The 17,894-nt window shown below is 42.4% G+C and overlaps 1 protein-coding gene across 4 annotated transcripts in view; it reads right to left on the reverse strand.

Moving 5' to 3' along the window:
* Nucleotides 1–2,359: 2,359 nt before the first annotated feature.
* Nucleotides 2,360–17,894, reverse strand: part of RNF111 (ring finger protein 111) — a 65,005-nt gene continuing 49,470 nt past the window's right edge. For 2 of the 4 annotated variants that reach the window (XM_029910771.1, XM_024204922.2), the window contains exons 10-13: nt 11,353–11,445; nt 10,308–10,403; nt 7,305–7,432; nt 2,360–5,153 (exon numbers count right to left, since the gene is read on the reverse strand). In XM_029910771.1, coding sequence (XP_029766631.1) covers nt 5,036–5,153; nt 7,305–7,432; nt 10,308–10,403; nt 11,353–11,445 — 435 coding nt within the window. In that variant the 3' untranslated portion in view covers nt 2,360–5,035. The remainder of the gene's footprint in view (nt 5,154–7,304; nt 7,433–10,307; nt 10,404–11,352; nt 11,446–17,894) is intronic. The other 2 variants (XM_029910772.1, XM_029910773.1) reach the window with 2 other exon arrangements.

The following is a 17,894-nucleotide window of genomic DNA, read 5'->3' on the forward strand; positions in this document are numbered from 1 at the left end:
TTAAGTGAACAATTTAATACTGTACACAGCAATGATGATTGTGAAGCTTGGTTGAGGTGGTGAAGTCAGGGCGTGGGCTATTTCCCAGGGAATGCCTTACTGGTAAATGATGAACTAGCACTTGGCTGAGCCCCCAAGGGTTAACACATTAGCCCCCCCCACACACACACATAGCAAGCAGGAGGCTTCCAGAGCAGCTCCAAGGCAGAGGGAAGGAGCAGCACATGCTGGGGGGGGGGGAGGGGAGGGGAGGGGGGAAGGACAGCTGAACTGTTGGCAATTGATAGCCTGGTGGGAGGCTGTCACACAGGGAACTTAGGGGAGCAGGGAGCTGCCGGTCCACCCTGTTTCCAAGCCCCCACCAGCTAGCTCCAACGGGCTGCTCTTTCTGCAAGCAGTGGACAAAGCAGGCAGCTGCCAAACAATGTTGTAAGAGAGCATTGTGTAACTTTAAATGAGCATGTTCTCTAATTGATCAGCAACATAACCGGAACAACTTTAAGTGAGGAGTTACTGTAATGTCTTAGAACAGTTGAGCAAAGTATATCCACCTACCCTTTTTTTTCTTTTAATATATTCATGTAGTTGCATAGGAGGCATGGCTAATATTCAAGCAGAGAGGTAATCCAAAAGACAGTTCTACTGCATTGTTAATAGGCAGGACTATAATACATATATAAGTGCATATTTCCTTACAATGGAGAACCCCAAAAGACCCTTGTAACACCTATGATTTATTACAGGTTAAATTCTATTTGATATGGGTATGGCTCAAAGAAAGGTTAGGTAGCATGGCTATAATAAACCTGCCCGTGGCAAAAATTAAAGAGCAGACCATGAATTGGGGTTCCTCTAATTCCCCACATTCACTATAGGATCATCAAACATTTCCTCCTTTTTGACAGCAGAACTGAAAAATCAGCACAGCTTTTTTCAACAAGGTGAAATCTAACAGACATGCTACTCCAATAATGACTGTTAGTAGTTCCAGTTAGCTCTCATTGTGTTCACCTGTACAAGCACTTAATACTTCTGTTTCTTTCAATGTTTCTTATTTTTGAATTAAATTTTGGTGCCTCAGCCTTTGAGTGTAATCGTTTGATTTTAAGTCTTCCAACCTATCCATTTGTCTTAATTTGATCTTATATACGTTACATTATACTGTCTTAAGAAAGGTCATTCTTTGCCATACCATACCAATTTGTTTTCTTTGCTTTAAGGCTCAGTTTCTTCCTGCTTGATCAGGACAGTCCCATTTTATGGTATGCTCTAACATTTCTCCCTCTGTTATCCCACATAATGTCATTATGTGTTCAGATGTAGCCAGTCATGCATGTTTAGGACTCAGCTTTGCCTAAATGTTCCCCATTGTTTCAAAGTAAATGCTTTAGTTCTTCAGTCAGTTATGTTCATAGTCAGTCCCAGTCAGACTAGGACAGTGGTATAATGGGAGGTCTGCCCTTGAGGCTGCTCCAAGTATGGACTTTTTACTTTCCTTAATATGGAGTTCCATAGCAAGCCTTTGTTATAGTACATTCATTATTGTGCAGGCAACAACTCAGTTTTGCATGGAAGTAAAAACCATACAAAAATGGTGAGAAAGGAAGTTCTCATATACTGAAGGTTTTCCCAGATTCAGTGGTACAATGTATTTGTGCTGTAAAGATTTAACCTCAAGGTATCTCAGGGTAATAATAGTGGAAGGCAAAGTAAAACATCAAAGATAAGCATCCAATACATGGTACCATCACCACTGCTTTTGACTGTTTCATGGTGTTTTGATAGTTGTTCAGTTTTCATCAGCATGAAACACACATACTCCTGCTTCAGAAGCTACTTTTCAATTCACTCACATTTTTTGTTGTAGAACAATCAACATGAAGGTGTTTGAAAATTTCCTTTCATATTCCAAACCCTTTTTTGTGGTTCAGTCACTTAGGCTGCTATCATCATGGGAGAAAATTCTAATACCATGCAAGTATTATGTTCTCTAAACTGGATTTACACTTTGAGTGCAAAATAAATCAGAGTGTTATCTTATGTACACAAGTAAACAATTCTAGTTGTAATTTGCATGAATTCTCTAAGTTGTAGAGAAAATGACAAATACTGTGGGTATAGCATTTCAAACAATCCACTATTTTAATTAAGGTACTGAATTCTGTATATAGCTGGAGCTTTATAAAATATTTAATCCTTTCATACTGAGGTTGTGATGTTCCCACAGACACATCCATTGTTAGGATGCAAGTAAACAGCTTATGCCTAAGAATTATTGTTCAAATGAAGAGCTTATAAACTAGGAGGCATAAGGGAAAACAACTTTTATGAAAAAACAGACTTCAGATGATCAGTCTAACATTTTATTTATTGCATACAAAAGGATTTGTTCTGACAATGGAATTTTATATGAAAAGTAATTTGATGCATACTGTTGAGACTCTTATCTTGAAAGTCAAAGATGCTGCAGAAAACTTAAGGCAATGCATCTAAGCAAGTAAAGCACAGTAAGTGGTGGAAATTTTCAAAAACCCATTCTTTTTCCTTTCCCTACATTATATCAGGTCACAACTTTCTGGAATAGGAGTAGGCTGCAGGTTTATTAGCCCCTGCATTAGCACATAGCAGGAACTGAGATTCCCGGCACATAACTGTTAAACATCACTTTACAATATGTTATGTATACATTTAAAAGCAAGACAGTATCAGTAGCAGTTATAAAATAGGTCAACTCATGGGCCACTAAAATACCTCTAAGTACCAGACACCGAAATCTGGTGCATTTTTAAAAAAAAGTCTGTGCTTCTTTGTCCCTGGAAGGTATGCCAAAGTGGACTCATTGTGCACCCTTGGTCTCAATTATTTCCATGTCTCTAAATACCTATGATGTAACACTAAAAGTGAGTGTCCTCCCACTTTCAAGCATCAGTTGGGGTGCACCCATGGAAAGCTACCTCCCCTCCTTTTTCCTTCAGATGCATTGAAGAATGGAAAAGGGTTCCTGTTTGGTCTTTCCAGTTAATTTTATCCACTATGGCTTCAATCACAGGTCCTTATAGCTACATACTCTAAGAAACTTCAGTTTAAAACCATGACAGTTTGGAGAAGCCAAATCACGTTACCTTTCTCCCTCATCCCCCTCACCCAACCCCACCAAATTAAACACAAAATGATTCAAGTCATCAAATTAAGTTTACTTTTAACAAGCAAGTAAGCTTTAAAATGTCCATTAATCACAACTGTTACGACAAAACTTCTCCCTGCTTAATGCCTTAGTGCCAGAGGTATTAAGTCTATTGCCAGCAATGGACACTGCATTGGAAAATGCTACTCCTGACATGAAAGGATTTAAAAAAAAAAAAAAAAAAAAGGAGGGGGAGGTGGAAGCTGCTTTTAACCAGACAAACAGGCATCAAATTAGATAAGGTCACACTTATAAATGGATCACAATTTGTTAGGTGTAAACAAAACATTTTGATTTGTGTTTTACTGTAAACTGTTTTACACTTAACTGATTATGAAAGACACAAGGGAAACTGAAGGTATTTATTATTCAATCCACTTACAAAGCAGGGGGCTTAATGCAAGCTTATTGACATGTTCATATATGATCCCATAGGAACATCTCTTCCAGGTTGTGACAGTAATACTGTCTTGATGTTCTTGAGCCTCTCTTCAACACATTTTAAATAAACTATACTATACTGTGTGTCAAAGTATTTTGATAAGGAACTTGTCCCGAAGTGGAATAAAACTTCCTCCAAAGGAGAAACGTTAGTACATTAATTTAATTCTATATACTATATTATGCAGCAAATCTTAACTATAGAAAATATTTTCAATCAGTGATGGACTGTTGGTAATTTATAAAGAGGGAATCTATGATCAAAGCAAACCAAGGTAATCACATAATCTGTGTCAGTTTCTACAGAGATTTACAGATTTTTAAGTTACTAGTGACAAAACAAGTGACAGGTGGATTTAGCTGACTTTAATTTTAAAACGAATAAAAATCCCATGAGAGATCTGGGATCTTTAAAAGTTCTAAGAATGCATGGATCCTGCCTTAAGAACTGCAATTCTAGGTTCTGATTGAATGGCTTTACAAAACCAATGTGCGCAGGTAATTTGACATACTTAGCAGAAGACTGAACAAAATTTTACATATTTTTTGTTTCCCTAAAAATGCATTCAATCTGCAAGTATCTACACTCCAGCTAATTGAAATCAATATTTAGTGTTCATTAGAGCTGTTTCACAGCAACAAATATTAAGTTAGGGATTCAAATTTCTAGACATTGTAAGAAAATGATAAATACAATCTGATCAGCAGTCTAAATGTTTAATATTGACATTCAAATATATCTGTATTGTGCTGAAAGTTTAAAAACATAAAAATTTGATCAGACAAAACTCTGGTGAGGAGTATACCAGCTGTATCAGTCAGACTGAATATAGTTTGTAGTCTGTTCCCAGTATTAAGGATGGTATTTGACTCAGAACTGATATTGTAAATATACAGCAGCCATTTTTTTCCTAATTAAGGAATGTCTTAATATACAATATTATCCTTTTCTAGATGATCTTTATACATTAAACTAAAATACATGATTGATTAAATTAAGAAATCCGAAGTTAGTAATGAGTGAAATCATATTCTTGGAGCTTGATACTATGTTTGAGAGGGAGGGGAACAACACACAATTCTACTTACTAAAGCAGCTAATCTTGCCTGCAAGTTTGGGGTCACAAAGCCCATAATATGTGCAAACAAATGCAATACAAGGAACCATGCAAAATACAGTAAAATTAAAAGAAAAAAATGTAAAACCTAAAAAAGCTTTATAAATACATTGAAACTCAACTGTCTACATAAACTGTAGGTCTAGCATTAGTTGTACCATATAGCAGAGATAGCACTCTAGGATCAATGCTTCCAAATCTGCGCAGGTAAGTCATGCCATCTTTGGTAGACTGCAGTACCAGGAAGGATGGAAGGGAGTGAAAAGGAGGACAAGAGTTCTGGAAAATGGTGTCAACTTTCACTTGGCAGCTGAGCTTCAATGTCCACTCTGCAAATGGGGCACTTCTTGTTAGTGATCAACCACTGATCTACACACACTTGGTGGAAAAGGTGCATACATGGAAGGCGTCTGTTAGCAGAAAAAAAAAAAGAGTTAATTTTTAATATAGTATTTACAGTGTTATTAGTCTTTCTTGCTGCTGAAATCTCATTTTATATATAAAAATTGGCACCAGCCAAAAATAAAAGAACTTTACCTCATTAAAGTAAATATCAGATAAAAAGGATAGAACATTTTTATGCAGCATACTATGGGACAGATTATGCTCTGTTACAGTGATGTAAATCTGCTGTATCTTCAGTAGAGTTACTCCAGACTTGCACTAGCAAAGAGGAATTGGGCCGTGTAGAATTAACCCAAGGAATCCATTGTTCAAGATAGTGAGGGAAACAGCATAGTACGATTTTTAAAAGGAAACTAATAGCATCTGCAATTACTATATCTATCTTTTGTTAGTGTTATGAGCTCAAGACATGAGCTTGACTGACAATTGACCTGCCATTTGCCTCCTCACCAGCTGTATGGTTCTGGACAGGGCAGGCTCCAGGCACCAGCTTAACAAGCAGGTGCTTGGGGCGGCCAAGGGAGAGGGGCGGCATGTGCGGCAATTCGGGGGCGGCAGGTCCCTCACTCCCTCTAGGAGCGAAGGAGCTGCCGCTGAACTGCCGCCGCCGATCGTGGCTTTTTTTTTTCCCCCCCAATTGTCGCCGCCGGTCACGATTGCGATCGCGGCTTTTTTTTTTGCTTGGAGCGGCAGAAATGCTGGAGCCGGCCCTGGTTCTGGACAATCAGCTCAGTGCATTAAGAGGACTTTCACCATCCACTGGACCAACAGCACTGGCTATTGTTGGAGATAGGATATACAATCTGATGTGCCAATGGCCCCTAAAAGCTTTTCATACTATTATAATTTATTTGTTATTACAAGAGTCAATATAGAAATTGAGAATTATTGCTGATAACTGACAGTAAGACAGATCTCCCTTGTTTAAATGTATTTCTAAACATAGCAAGGGAGTGCTTTTATTACTCCTGGGGGGGATTCTGCGTGACTGCACAACAGGAGAAAATGTGCCTCCCCCCGCCAGAATTCCTGTGCTTCCCTGCAGAAAACAGCAGAGAAGCCACATGGGAGGACAACCATAGGTAGATTTTTGAGGGGGGTTGCCCCTCTCCAAAGAGAGGTGAGGCATGGGGAGGGGGCACATGGGGTTACGTGCCACTGCCCTCCCCGCCCCATCAGTGCAGAACTGCCCAGCTGAAGGAGGCTGCATCTGGCTCCTCTGACTGAACGCAGCCTTCTGGGTCCTAGTGCCAGTCATACTCCTCTTCTGTGTGCTGGGAGACCTCCTGTTTTCTGTGCAACATGCCGAAAATGAGGAAAGGGGGGAAGAATAGGGGAGGGGGAGGGGAATGTGGGAATGAGAATGGAAAAGGATAGGGGAATTGTGGGGGGAAGCGGGAGGCTGGCATGCAGCATCCCCTTGGCAGTAGCTGCGGCTCCCCCATTAAACAGGCCCATCGAACCCTCACCCTGACAAGCCCTATCCCCCTATACCTGGACCCTGAGCCCCCACATGCATACCCCAATCCCACTGATCCCCAACCAGCTGCAACTGGACCCCCACCCCATCAAGCCCTACTCCCTCAGCAACCAGACTCTCCCCACACCTAGACCCCCTCTGCTGAGCCCCAACCACCTTCACCTGGATCCCCTGCAGAGTCCCATTGCCCCTGCACCCCGAACCCCAAAATGAGCCCAGATTTCCCACTGAGACACCTGCACCCAGATTGCCCCACACAGAAACCTCTCACCCCCCACTTGGATCCTGCTGGGCTGAGCCTGCCTGCCCACCCACCCACACCTGGTGCACCTGGCGCAGAGGGGCACACCTGGATTACTGTATCAGGGTCGGGTGCAGCCTCACTGCTGAGTCCCTGTACCAGGGGAGATGAGGGCTTAAGGGTGACCTCCCACCTCAATGCAGCCAGTGGCCTGTGCTCCCCACTGCCATTCTGGAACCACATTTATTGACAAATAAAACGTGCAGAAGTTTAAAATATTGTAGGCATAATTTTTAATTATTTGGCGCAGAATTCCCTCAGGAGTATTTTATGCTGCAAAATTTAAAAGTAAACTTTGTTTCCTGGGTGCTATATCCAAAGGTGTTCTGGCACTGGATTTTGATTTTTTATTAGGTACTAGTAGTGTTTATTTACCTGACATCTTCACCTTCCTCTAATATAGACAAACAGATGGTACACTTTTCCTCTGTGTCTTCCTCTGTTCCTTCCTCCCCATCTTGTTTGCAGTGCAGTTTCCTCTGTGAGAACCAATCAGTTGTTACCTTATTAGTAGAGATGACATTATTGACAAACTGAGTAGAATCTGTTTTTATGCATATTCAACATTTCATTTTTAGGAAAACATCTGACTGAAAAATTACACGTTACATTTTAAAAAGTAAATCTTCAACTTGCTTGCTTCTAACGACTAGATATCAAAGATTAAAACAGTTAAAAATGAGTATAGATATAAGAGCATAAAGAGTTAATAAAGACTGAAATGTTAGTTTAAAAGATATTTGGGACTGTGAAGTTAAGATTTTTTTGTCTCTAAGCATATGAATATCTTCATTTCATGCATGAACAAACATTTCAACAAAACTCATACTGATGGTTGAATTATTCTCATGTAAAGTCTGGTACCTTAAACCTTTACCTATTAAAGACCACCACCCATATTACTGACAGGGTCTTGTATATAATGTAGTCTCCAATGGCCCAAATTGCCTCATACTTGTGGATTATTTTTAAGTTGCCACATAACTACTCCAGAATCAAAGTTCTCCTTGTGCACGGTTACCGGAGATTTTCCCTTTGTGGTACCCGTAGGGCCAGCTCTGGTGATCCCAGGAGGCCTGTGCTCATGCACCGGTATATAGGGCGCCGCCAGCCCTGTGCCCTCTCAGTTCTTCTTGCCGTCAACTCTGACAGCGGGGATGGAGGGCAGGTCATGGAATGGACATGAGCAACACATCTCAAAGAACAACAGTTACAAAAGGTGAGTAACTTTTTTTCTTCTCTGAGTGCTCGCTCATGTCGATTCTATTCTGGGAGACTCAAGCATAAAAACCTGAAGGTGGGTGAGGAGTTCAAGGTCGGGGGAGGGTCCCAGACAGGGCAAAGTGCTGCTGCTATCTGTCTTTGTGGAGAGGGAGAGTGGCCCAACATGGGTTGCAACTCACTTGTGCCTCCCTTGGGCACTGGGGAGAGCCCCCTCTTGACCCGGTTCCGGCAGGGCATTGTGCGTTGACGCCAAATACTCGGTGCCGAGTCCGATCTGCTCGGCTCCGAGGCCAACCTGAGTGCTGCTTCCATAAGTAGGGCTTTAAGCCTGATGTCCCTGTCCTTCTGTGTCCTTGGTCTAAACCCAGAACAAATCTTGCACCATTCTTTAAGGTGCACTTCCCCAAGGCACCTAAGCAGCTGGAGTGGGGATCACTTACTGCACAGGTTTACTACAGTCCACGCACGCTTTAAACCCCGGGGACCGGGACATGCCCCAACCACAGAGCAACGTCCCTAAAGGGAACTATCAAACTACTAAAAAAAATAAGCATAACTAACTAACTAACTACTGAATATAACTATTTACAAGAATACAGTTTGATTAAACACTAGGCAAGGGTTTTCACAAAGGAAAGAAGGGTGCAGGGCCGCCGGCACCCTATATACCAGTGCATGAGCGCGGGCCTCCAGAGCCAGCCTTACGGGTACCACTAAGGGAAAATTTCTGGCAACCATGTACACGGCACACGCACACCCCAGAATGGAATTGACATGAGCAAGCACTCGAAGAAGAACAATGTCGTCTGCCCAAGTCTGTAAACAGTTTGTTACAACTCTTAAGATGAAATACATCTATTATTCTCCACAGTGTGAGCACTGAAGACCAATGACAATTTAAAATGTCACCATTAATTATTTCACTGCTTGATATTATTGCTGAAATGATCAGCTATGTGATTACTCACTGTTGTTCAAGGTAGTGATAGATACTCTGAAATGGTGCAGTGGGGCAGTTAGATGCTATCAAGGGTCAGTGGGATGGGACCAAAATTGTCACCTCTCTGTCTTTGCCCAAGAGGAGGCATTAAAGAGAAGATGCATCCCCTCGATAGTAACAAAAGATCTCAATTGACTTGTGACTACCCGTCCTACCTACCTGCCCCCCTTTGCCTCAAACACCTTCCTGGATGCAAAAAGTCTAAAATGTCCCCTACCCCGCTGCCTAAACCTTGATCTCCCCCCCCCCTACAACCGAGTTACTTTGTCAGTACAGAACTCTGCAGTACACTTTAAAATTTAGAAGCAGAGTAAAATTAATTGAAGATAAAAATAAAAGGAATGCTGTACTGATGGAACTGGACAGGAGATGCAGAGGGAGGAGAGAACTGGGAAGGAGGGCAGTGTTGCATAGGTCAGGGGCTCCTGCCAAATACTTCAGGTCTAATGTCACACAGGACTGATTGATCTAAATAGAATACTGGAAGATTTAAAGAGTATGAATTTGACTACAAATCCATCTAGTTTTCCTTCAGAATTTTAGCTTATATAGCCAAGGGCTGCAATTGGTCTAAAAGGCATACTCTAAAGGTATGGGCTTTTTTCCTTTACATTTATGTTACAGTGTTCCACATAACACAGCAGGGCACTGTTTCTTAATTTCCTACATATCTACAATGATGTATGGATCATTCCTTGCTCTAAATGCAAAGAAATGATAACTTTTGCTCGGATGTATGGACATGTTTATAAGTTGCCTTTCATTAAGTGGACTAACCTTTTTCTTTAAAAAAAAAAAAAAAAAAAAAATCAAGCTCCGCCCATATCTTTAATTCCAAATTCCTCAGAATACAAAAAACCCCCCACCCTACTCTTAAAACAAGAAAGAAAAATTAAATTAAATTATACTTGCTCCTCATTCAGATGTTAACCAAAAACTGTGATGGAGAAAAGTCCATAACAAAGGAGAAAAGTCCTGGTGTCATTTTCAAAATAGCAGCAACTTTCTGAGATAAATAGATAAATTTTTCTTACAAAACTTTATAATTAGGAGTATATAGAAGGCAAGTGCCCTTTGAAATTGCAGTAACACTGCAAGTGGTAATATTTAGTATATCTGCAAACGTAAATATACAAATGTAGAGAAATCCTCACCTTTTTGTATTTGTGTGGATACGTGCACCTTTCAATAGTTCCCTGGGAGGCTCCACGATTAACATTGCCTAATCGCTCTTCCAAGTGAATCAACTCCTGAAGTCAAAGGATAACCATGGTAAGAACTATGCTAAATAGTTGTTAGTTTTATTCTATCCACAGACTGATATACCAGACAACACCATTAGTTCTCCCACTTATTCACTCTCAGACAATTTACCTGAGAGTGGCAGGATTACAATTAAATCTATGATGTGCAGGAAAAGTTGGGGCTTTCTGAAAAAAGATACCCAGCCGTTTTTGTCGCTTGAACAGATAGGAAAATATTGTTTTATGCCTAAAAACTGGCAACTGTTTTTATAATCTAGAAATGACTGGTTGGTATGTTCATAAATACTTGTGTCTCTAGTGAGGAAAATATAATTAAAATGGTATTCAAATATATTTACTTTCTAACAGTCATTAAGGCTTGAAAGAGAAAAGATAGCTTACAACGAATATACAGTGACTGATTTCTTATTCTCCAGCAATACAAAATGTATTAGAACCATGAGCTCACTGAAGGTTTTTTTTTTCAGTGGACTAGTTCATTAACTCTCTGCATCTGATACCATATTTATAGCTTCAGTTCCTGTACTACATGATAAATTGAGGACAGCACTGTCAAAGTTGCCAAGTTTCACTGTCATGAGGTGGATCTCAGTTGTTTAGAGGCACCAGTACCTTTCACCACTGTCTTGGAATGTATGACATCCTATTTATCGTAACAGCTAGATGTAGTATCAGTTAATAGCCACCTAATGCTACCTTGTCCAGGAAAAAAGCACCTTTTATTGACTAACTTTTTTCAGATACAATTCACTCACTTTTAGTATCCATTCTGCTCCTAGTCTGTGATAACAGCCAAAAGTCATTCTAAAAATGAAGGGCATTTTCTATACATTTATTTCTTTTACATCCATATGCAGGGCTAATCCTGCAGTGTACCCTCCCCTCATTCCCTCAACACATTTTGGCATATATCTATGTTTATTCTATTACAAACCTCAAAATTGCCCCTGAAAGGGCCTCTGAATGATGTTCCATCCAATCCCGATGAAATGTAACGGATGTGAGGGTAGCCCGCCATGTCTGGAACCTATTCAAATAGCAGACGTAAGTTAAACCTATTCAGAACAGTTTCAGTATTTTACTGTTCATGTTGCAAAACATAAGATCCTTTTGCTTTTATTGAAGTCACTCAGTCTCAACTTGAACTATCACATACAATTCCAACTAATAAGTACTGAAACACCACACCGAGCTTCCTTATTTTAGTGCTCTCTAATATAACCAGAACCAAGAACCCTTATAGGAGACTAGATGCTCTTCTATTATGGTTCTCTCCACCTTCTGCATAATGTATCAAATACTTTAAACCTTGCCAATTCTCTCACAATCTCAACCTGATCTGTATAAACACTCAAATATTTTCGGATTTTGGTAAACCCAACACCTCAAACTCATGTGTTAAATCACTATCAAACCTGCTGTAGAGTCTCAAACATTAAACTTTTGATATTACATAAGAATCAAGATAAACACTTACTCCATAACAATGGTCAATATTCTTATCTTTCCCAAGCAACCTAATACATTTTTGAATACTTAAAATTTACAAAGGCAAATCCAAGATATAACACCCAAAGTTTAGGTAAGCTTTTAAAATGCGATCCTAATAACCTAAACTGTAAGCTCCTTGGAGCAGGGATAATATGAATGTTTATACAGTGCCTAGCACACTGGAGGCCAATCCCAACTAGTCTCCTTAAGTACTACAGTACTGTACTATGTATGAATAACAGTCCTGACCTTATTTTGAAAGCACATCCTTAACACTTTTTATAAAAACTGTTCTGGTCATGGCTTGTTATTAAGAGGATAAAAATGGTTCATCTCACCTTAAAAAGTGAGCAGCCAAGCTAAAATGAAAAACTGAGTCAAGCCCCCAAAATGTGCAATATCCGCCCAAAGACCTTGAGGAGTAGTACGCACAGAAATTATGTTTAACTTTATGGAGGGGAAAGCAGTATTTCTAAGAGTCAGCTAGCACCTTCCTGACTGCTGTAAGTAATGGCTCAGAATAATGCATCCTGGGATGTCTTCAGCAAATCAGAAATGCAAGATGATACCATGGAGAGTTTAAAATTTCACTTTTGTGCTGAATACTTTCATGTCCTTTTTGTTTTTATTACCGGGAGGTACATTCAAGCAAGGTTTAACATTCTATCATTTCTGTTCAAACTTATAAAATATGTAATGTGACTAAGTGGAACTAATCAAATTCACCTTTAAGACAGTTTTGGCATAGACAATATGCCATGACAAATCGGTAAGATGCCTCTTTCTATCCACAATGATTCAAAAATATTTTGTTGTATGGACTGCATAAAGAAAAGCTTTATGGATAGGTAGGGCCCTACCAAATTCATAGCCATGAAAAACGCGTTACAAACCATGAAATCTAGTCTCCCCCTGTGAAATCTGTTTTTTTTCGTGTGCTTTTACTCTGTACTATACCGATTTCAGAGGGGAGACTAGATTTTCTCAAATTGCGGGTCCTGACCCAAAAGGGAGTTGCAGAGGAGTTGCAAGGTTATTTTAGAGGGAATTGTGGTATGCCTACCCTTACTTCTGAGCTGCTTTCAGAGCTGGATAGCTGGAGAGCAGTGGCTGTTGGCTGGGCACCCAGCTTTCAAGGCAGCGTCCCGCCAGGAGCAGCACAGAAGTAAGGGTGGCAGTACCATACCATGCCACCCTTACGTCTGTGCTGCTGCTGGCGGCAGCTCTGCCTTCAGAGCTGGGCTCCCGGCTAGCAGCCACCACCCTCCAGCTGCCCAGCTCTGAAGGCAGTACAGAAATAAGAGTAGCAGTATTGCAACCCTCCCTACAGTAACACCCCCCCGCACACACAACCACCCCACAACTCCTTTTTGGATCAGGACCCCTACAATTACAACACTATGATCAGATTTAAATAGCTGAAATCATGAAATTTAGTATTTTAAAAATCCCATGACCGTGAAATTGACCAAAACGGACCGTGAATTTGGCAGGGCTCTATGGAGAGGACTGCTAAGGTAGATATCTTTCCACTATTTAATTTAATATTACTTTAGTTTAACGAATAATAACTTTAAATGCTTTGGCAGCAGCAACAATGATTTTATTTGTACCAGTTCACTGTGAGAATATATTTTTTGTTCAAATATTTTACAGTGTGCTTATGAAGTAATGAGATAGGAGTTGTTGCCAATGCAAAACACACACACACTCACTTACACTCGTACATGGTATATTGGAGTATTTACTATAAATTGACAGGAATCCCAGTGCCAGGCTTAGCATAGAAGGAGAGTTCTTTGTAAGTATGCAACTGAACAGGAATCTCAGACTAGCAAATATCTGAATATTAATATAAGGTAACAAGTGCATGTCCCCATCCTCAATTCTTATTAACAAGGCGATTCAAAAGGCTAGGAGACATGATTCTAGAGTGGATCAGTCTAAGTGTACACAGCTAAATTGTTATGCAACATTCATGATGGATGGTTTACAAAGGTTACTTACCAGTAAACGTAACTCAGTATAATTGCCAGTATAAAGCTAGATTTGTTCAATGTGCATACATCTACCTGCAGAACTGATCCCTCCCCTCTCTCTCAAAAAAAAGCAGCATCTGTTGGAGACCCACATATATTTCCCTCACAGATCTGATAGTTTGAACATGACAATATAAAGAGTTTGGCTGTGACTTAAAAGAGGGCGAGTTTGGTGGGAGGGATGTCTATGAACAATTATTTGGAAAGACAGTAGTTACTGGTAATCTATGATCCATTAAAACTGGGTTATTCCTCTTCCTTTTACAAGTATGGAGGCTTCTTGGTGTTTTTGGTTTTTTTTTTTTTAATAACCTCTCTAGCTTCCACTTGATGACATTACATTATGAGCTGTTCTGAGAACCAATTGCTTCTCTAACTCCCCAGTGTCTTGTCTCCACTAAAAGAAAAAGGGAGGAGGGTAGGCCATAGCGGAACCTCCTATCTTCCAGGCAGGACCTCTTTCCATTGTCATTTTTTCCTCCTCCTTCTCCTCCACCTTGGTGTCCCATTCCCCCGCCCCCCATTTGAAAACAGGAATCTACAGCAAAACAATATTTGATGAGAAAACACAGCAGTGGAGCCAGCCCCGTTAAAGCAGGGGTGGGGGGGTATGTTGCCCCTGCAAATTGCATCTTTCCACTCCCCTCCCGACCCTGGCCCCTTCAGGGGGACAGCCCTATCCGCTTGCCCTGCCTGACAGAGCCTGTGTGAAGAGCATGGGGGAGGGTCTAGAAGATGGATTTGGGGGGGGGAGGGGAAGGGAGCTGGGCTCAGGGGATCAGCAGAGGCAAAGCTGGAAGGTTTCCTCCTCCCTTCTTCAGTGTCTGGCTTGCTGGTGGCGGGGGTTGCTATTTTGCAGTGGAGAGTATTTGGGACTCCCCTCTGCCCAGTGCAACGAGCTATCCCCTCCATCTTAGTTGCTGGCAGTGGGATGTGGGTGTGCTGTTTGGCAGTGGGAGGGTCAGGGGATCCCGCTCCCCCGGGCACTGACCTGTCCCTTTCCCATCTCCACTGTCTGTGCTAGGAGCCTCCCCCTCTCTACCGCAGTCTGTGCGGGGTGCCCTCCCCAGAAAGCCATCCCTCACCAGGGTGGAGCATCAAGCTGCCAACGGGAACATCCTCAGCCTGTCCCCTGCAGCCAGGCTTGCTCAGCCATTTTGCTGACTGGGGGATCCCATGCCAAACCCAGGGTTCCCCTGCCCCATTCTCCCCAAGCATGGGGTTCCCTCACCCCTGAACATAGCTGACCTACCCCTTCTGAAACACCCTTAACTCTTCGTACACCACAGCCCACCCTACCCCCTCCCCATGAGCCATCTGTCAGCAGTATCCCCCATCTTGGACAAAACTGGTCTTGGGTGTCACCCCCCCCCCCCCACTCTTCTGCCCCAGAGCCAGGCTGGGGTTCTGTGGGACTGAACCCCTGGTCTAACTGGGGTAATAGGTTGTCTCCTTTCTCTGCCCCTCCCCCCATCTCTCCCCAGCTGAAGGGGGTGCTCTCCAGCTTGCTGCAGGAGAACCAGGCCTTGCGGGCTGAGCTGGCTCTGTGGCAATCCTAGGGCTGAGCAGAATGTGCTGCATCTGCCACCAGTGACTGGCAACACCAAGGGACCTCAGCCCCTGCCCCTCCTCCCTGCAATGTCCCTGGGGGGCAGAGGCTAGGGTGACCTTGCTTATGGGGGAGGAGAGCATGGAGTTTTGGTCTGATTTGGGATGGTGAGGACTTTTGCCCAAGCGCTCTGTAAGGGAAGGGGTGCTGAACATCAATGGGGTGCACTGCCTTTGGGGAGGAGGGATGGCACCTGACCTCATGCCGCAGCACTGAAGGGCCAAGGTTGGGATGGGAGTGGAAAGATGCACCCCATGAATACTGGCCCCATGTCCCCCAACTATAGAAGTCAAACTACACCTATGCAGTTAAAATCAAAAGGGCTCTTGTTCACAGCCCAGCTGTGCAATATTCCTTCCCCTCCCCAACTGTACAGCAATATGACAGGCAAGCCTAAAGTTGCTAGGGATGGGAATTCATCAGCAGAAACTGGCATTTTGGAAGCAGTAAGCCAGAGGTCCCTGAGTGTTTTGTTTTGCCTGAAGTGAAATATGGTGTCCAGGATTGTTGCCAAGAGGCTGATAAATTAGGGCAGCAGAAAAACCCAGAGGGCAGGAAGCCTCACCAATTGCAGACTGACACAGTAACCAGGTATTTCTGCCTACTTGTTCCAGGAATGGCCATAGCTGGTTCTTGCTGTGGTCTCCTTGATGGTTCTATCAGCTACCCTCTAAGGGCAACTCGGACTCTTCAGGCTTTGAAACTGAAACCTGTTTAAAAAAATCCCAACACAATAACTCACTCAATGGCTCAGTTCCCCTTTATTTGTTATCAGCTGACGTTATCTGAGGGCACCTGTGGGTTCTGTGCACTGACTCTGTTCTCCTTGCAGCTCCCTCAGATGTGGGTTTCTACAGCATGGCCTCATCTGCCATTTTCCACCACACTATCCATGGGCTTTTCCTTAATGAGTCATCAGAGCAGTCTGGTTCATACGACCAGCCTGCTGGTGCTGGTGAACCCTCTGTTACCTTGGCACAGTCAAGTGTGTGTGCGCGCCAGCATAGGCTAGTCCACCATTTTAGCACTGTTTTTCTGGTTTTTTGCAGAATGCAGCACAGAATGATCTAGCCAAAACTCCTCACCTGTCAATGCAAAGAGACCTTCCATTTTCTGTCTGGCTTCCCTTAAGTCAACGTGGTCTAACTGTGCCTGATTTTTCAACCACACTCACCTGCATGTGCCAAGAGATCACCAAAATAGCTGGAATCTGCAGAAGAGGGGCCTACCATTGAACTGGACAGCAGCTTTCATCCAATGAACGTTGCTGAGTGTCTAGATGCTCACCCCTTCAGTCTGGACAATTTGAATAGCTACGATTCTGCCAACTGTTAGCATTAAGGGAGGACAGTGCCCCATATTGCACAACTGGGTAACCACTTCATCAAGGATTTAAATCTCAGAATTTTTACATAAGCAAGGAGCTTCAAGCTGAAGTGCTTTGATCCAGCTCTATCCTTACTATCCTCTCCATCTCCTGTATTTATTTACTTATATATGTATGATTAATATTAGCATTCCACTCTCTCTTCAAGGGGTAGGTCATAGAAGGGGGCAGCAGCAGCAAAACTGTAGCCGAGCAATCAGTTTATCGGGCAGGGTAGCCCAGTAAAGTGGGGGTTGTTCTATCATTGCTGAGGCAGTTAGTAGAACTGGCTGGAAATTTCCTGATGAGAGTTTCACTGGAAAATGCCAGTTCATTGAACTCAAGCTGTCTCATGAAAGTGAGTTGGGTTTGATGAAGTTTTACCTGGTGGGCTGCTGGTGATGCCAGACTTCCACGGTCTGTATAGCTTTGGAACCGCCCCATCATGCAGCATGGAAGCCCTAAAACCAGTTCTATCTGGGGCTCAAGGGTTTCCAGGATTCCTGCTCCAGAGCCAAGAGGTCCTGGGACAGCTTTCCTGAACATCTCAGTCTAAGTGTTAGGAGCTTTGCAACATATTCTCTCTACATCTAGCCCTTGTTACAGCACCTTTCCAATTCCTTAAGTCCAGAGACACTCTCGGGAGACAAACAGAATGATACGTTGTTTCAGTTAATCTCTTATTTTAAACATATGGAGGAGTTGCCCATACCTTCTGTTCAAGTGTTTTTTCCTGTTAGCAATTAGACTGGCCAGGAGAGTTAGTAAGTTTAGAGGGCCTTATCCATCTGTAATCCTGTGTACATTTTTTTTCCAGCTTAGGTGATTCTAGGGTGATATGACATCCCGATAAAATTGGGACCATCCCAATTTTGAGCTGTTTGTCCCGCGTCCTGACCGATCTCTGGTCGGGACGCAATTTTTGTCCCGATATTTTGCGCCGCCGGGATCACTCGGCTTTTTTTTTTTCC

Source organism: Terrapene carolina, unplaced genomic scaffold (assembly GCF_002925995.2).
Source record: "Terrapene carolina triunguis isolate 2854851 unplaced genomic scaffold, T_m_triunguis-2.0 Scaffold67, whole genome shotgun sequence".
NCBI lineage: Eukaryota > Metazoa > Chordata > Testudines > Emydidae > Terrapene > Terrapene triunguis.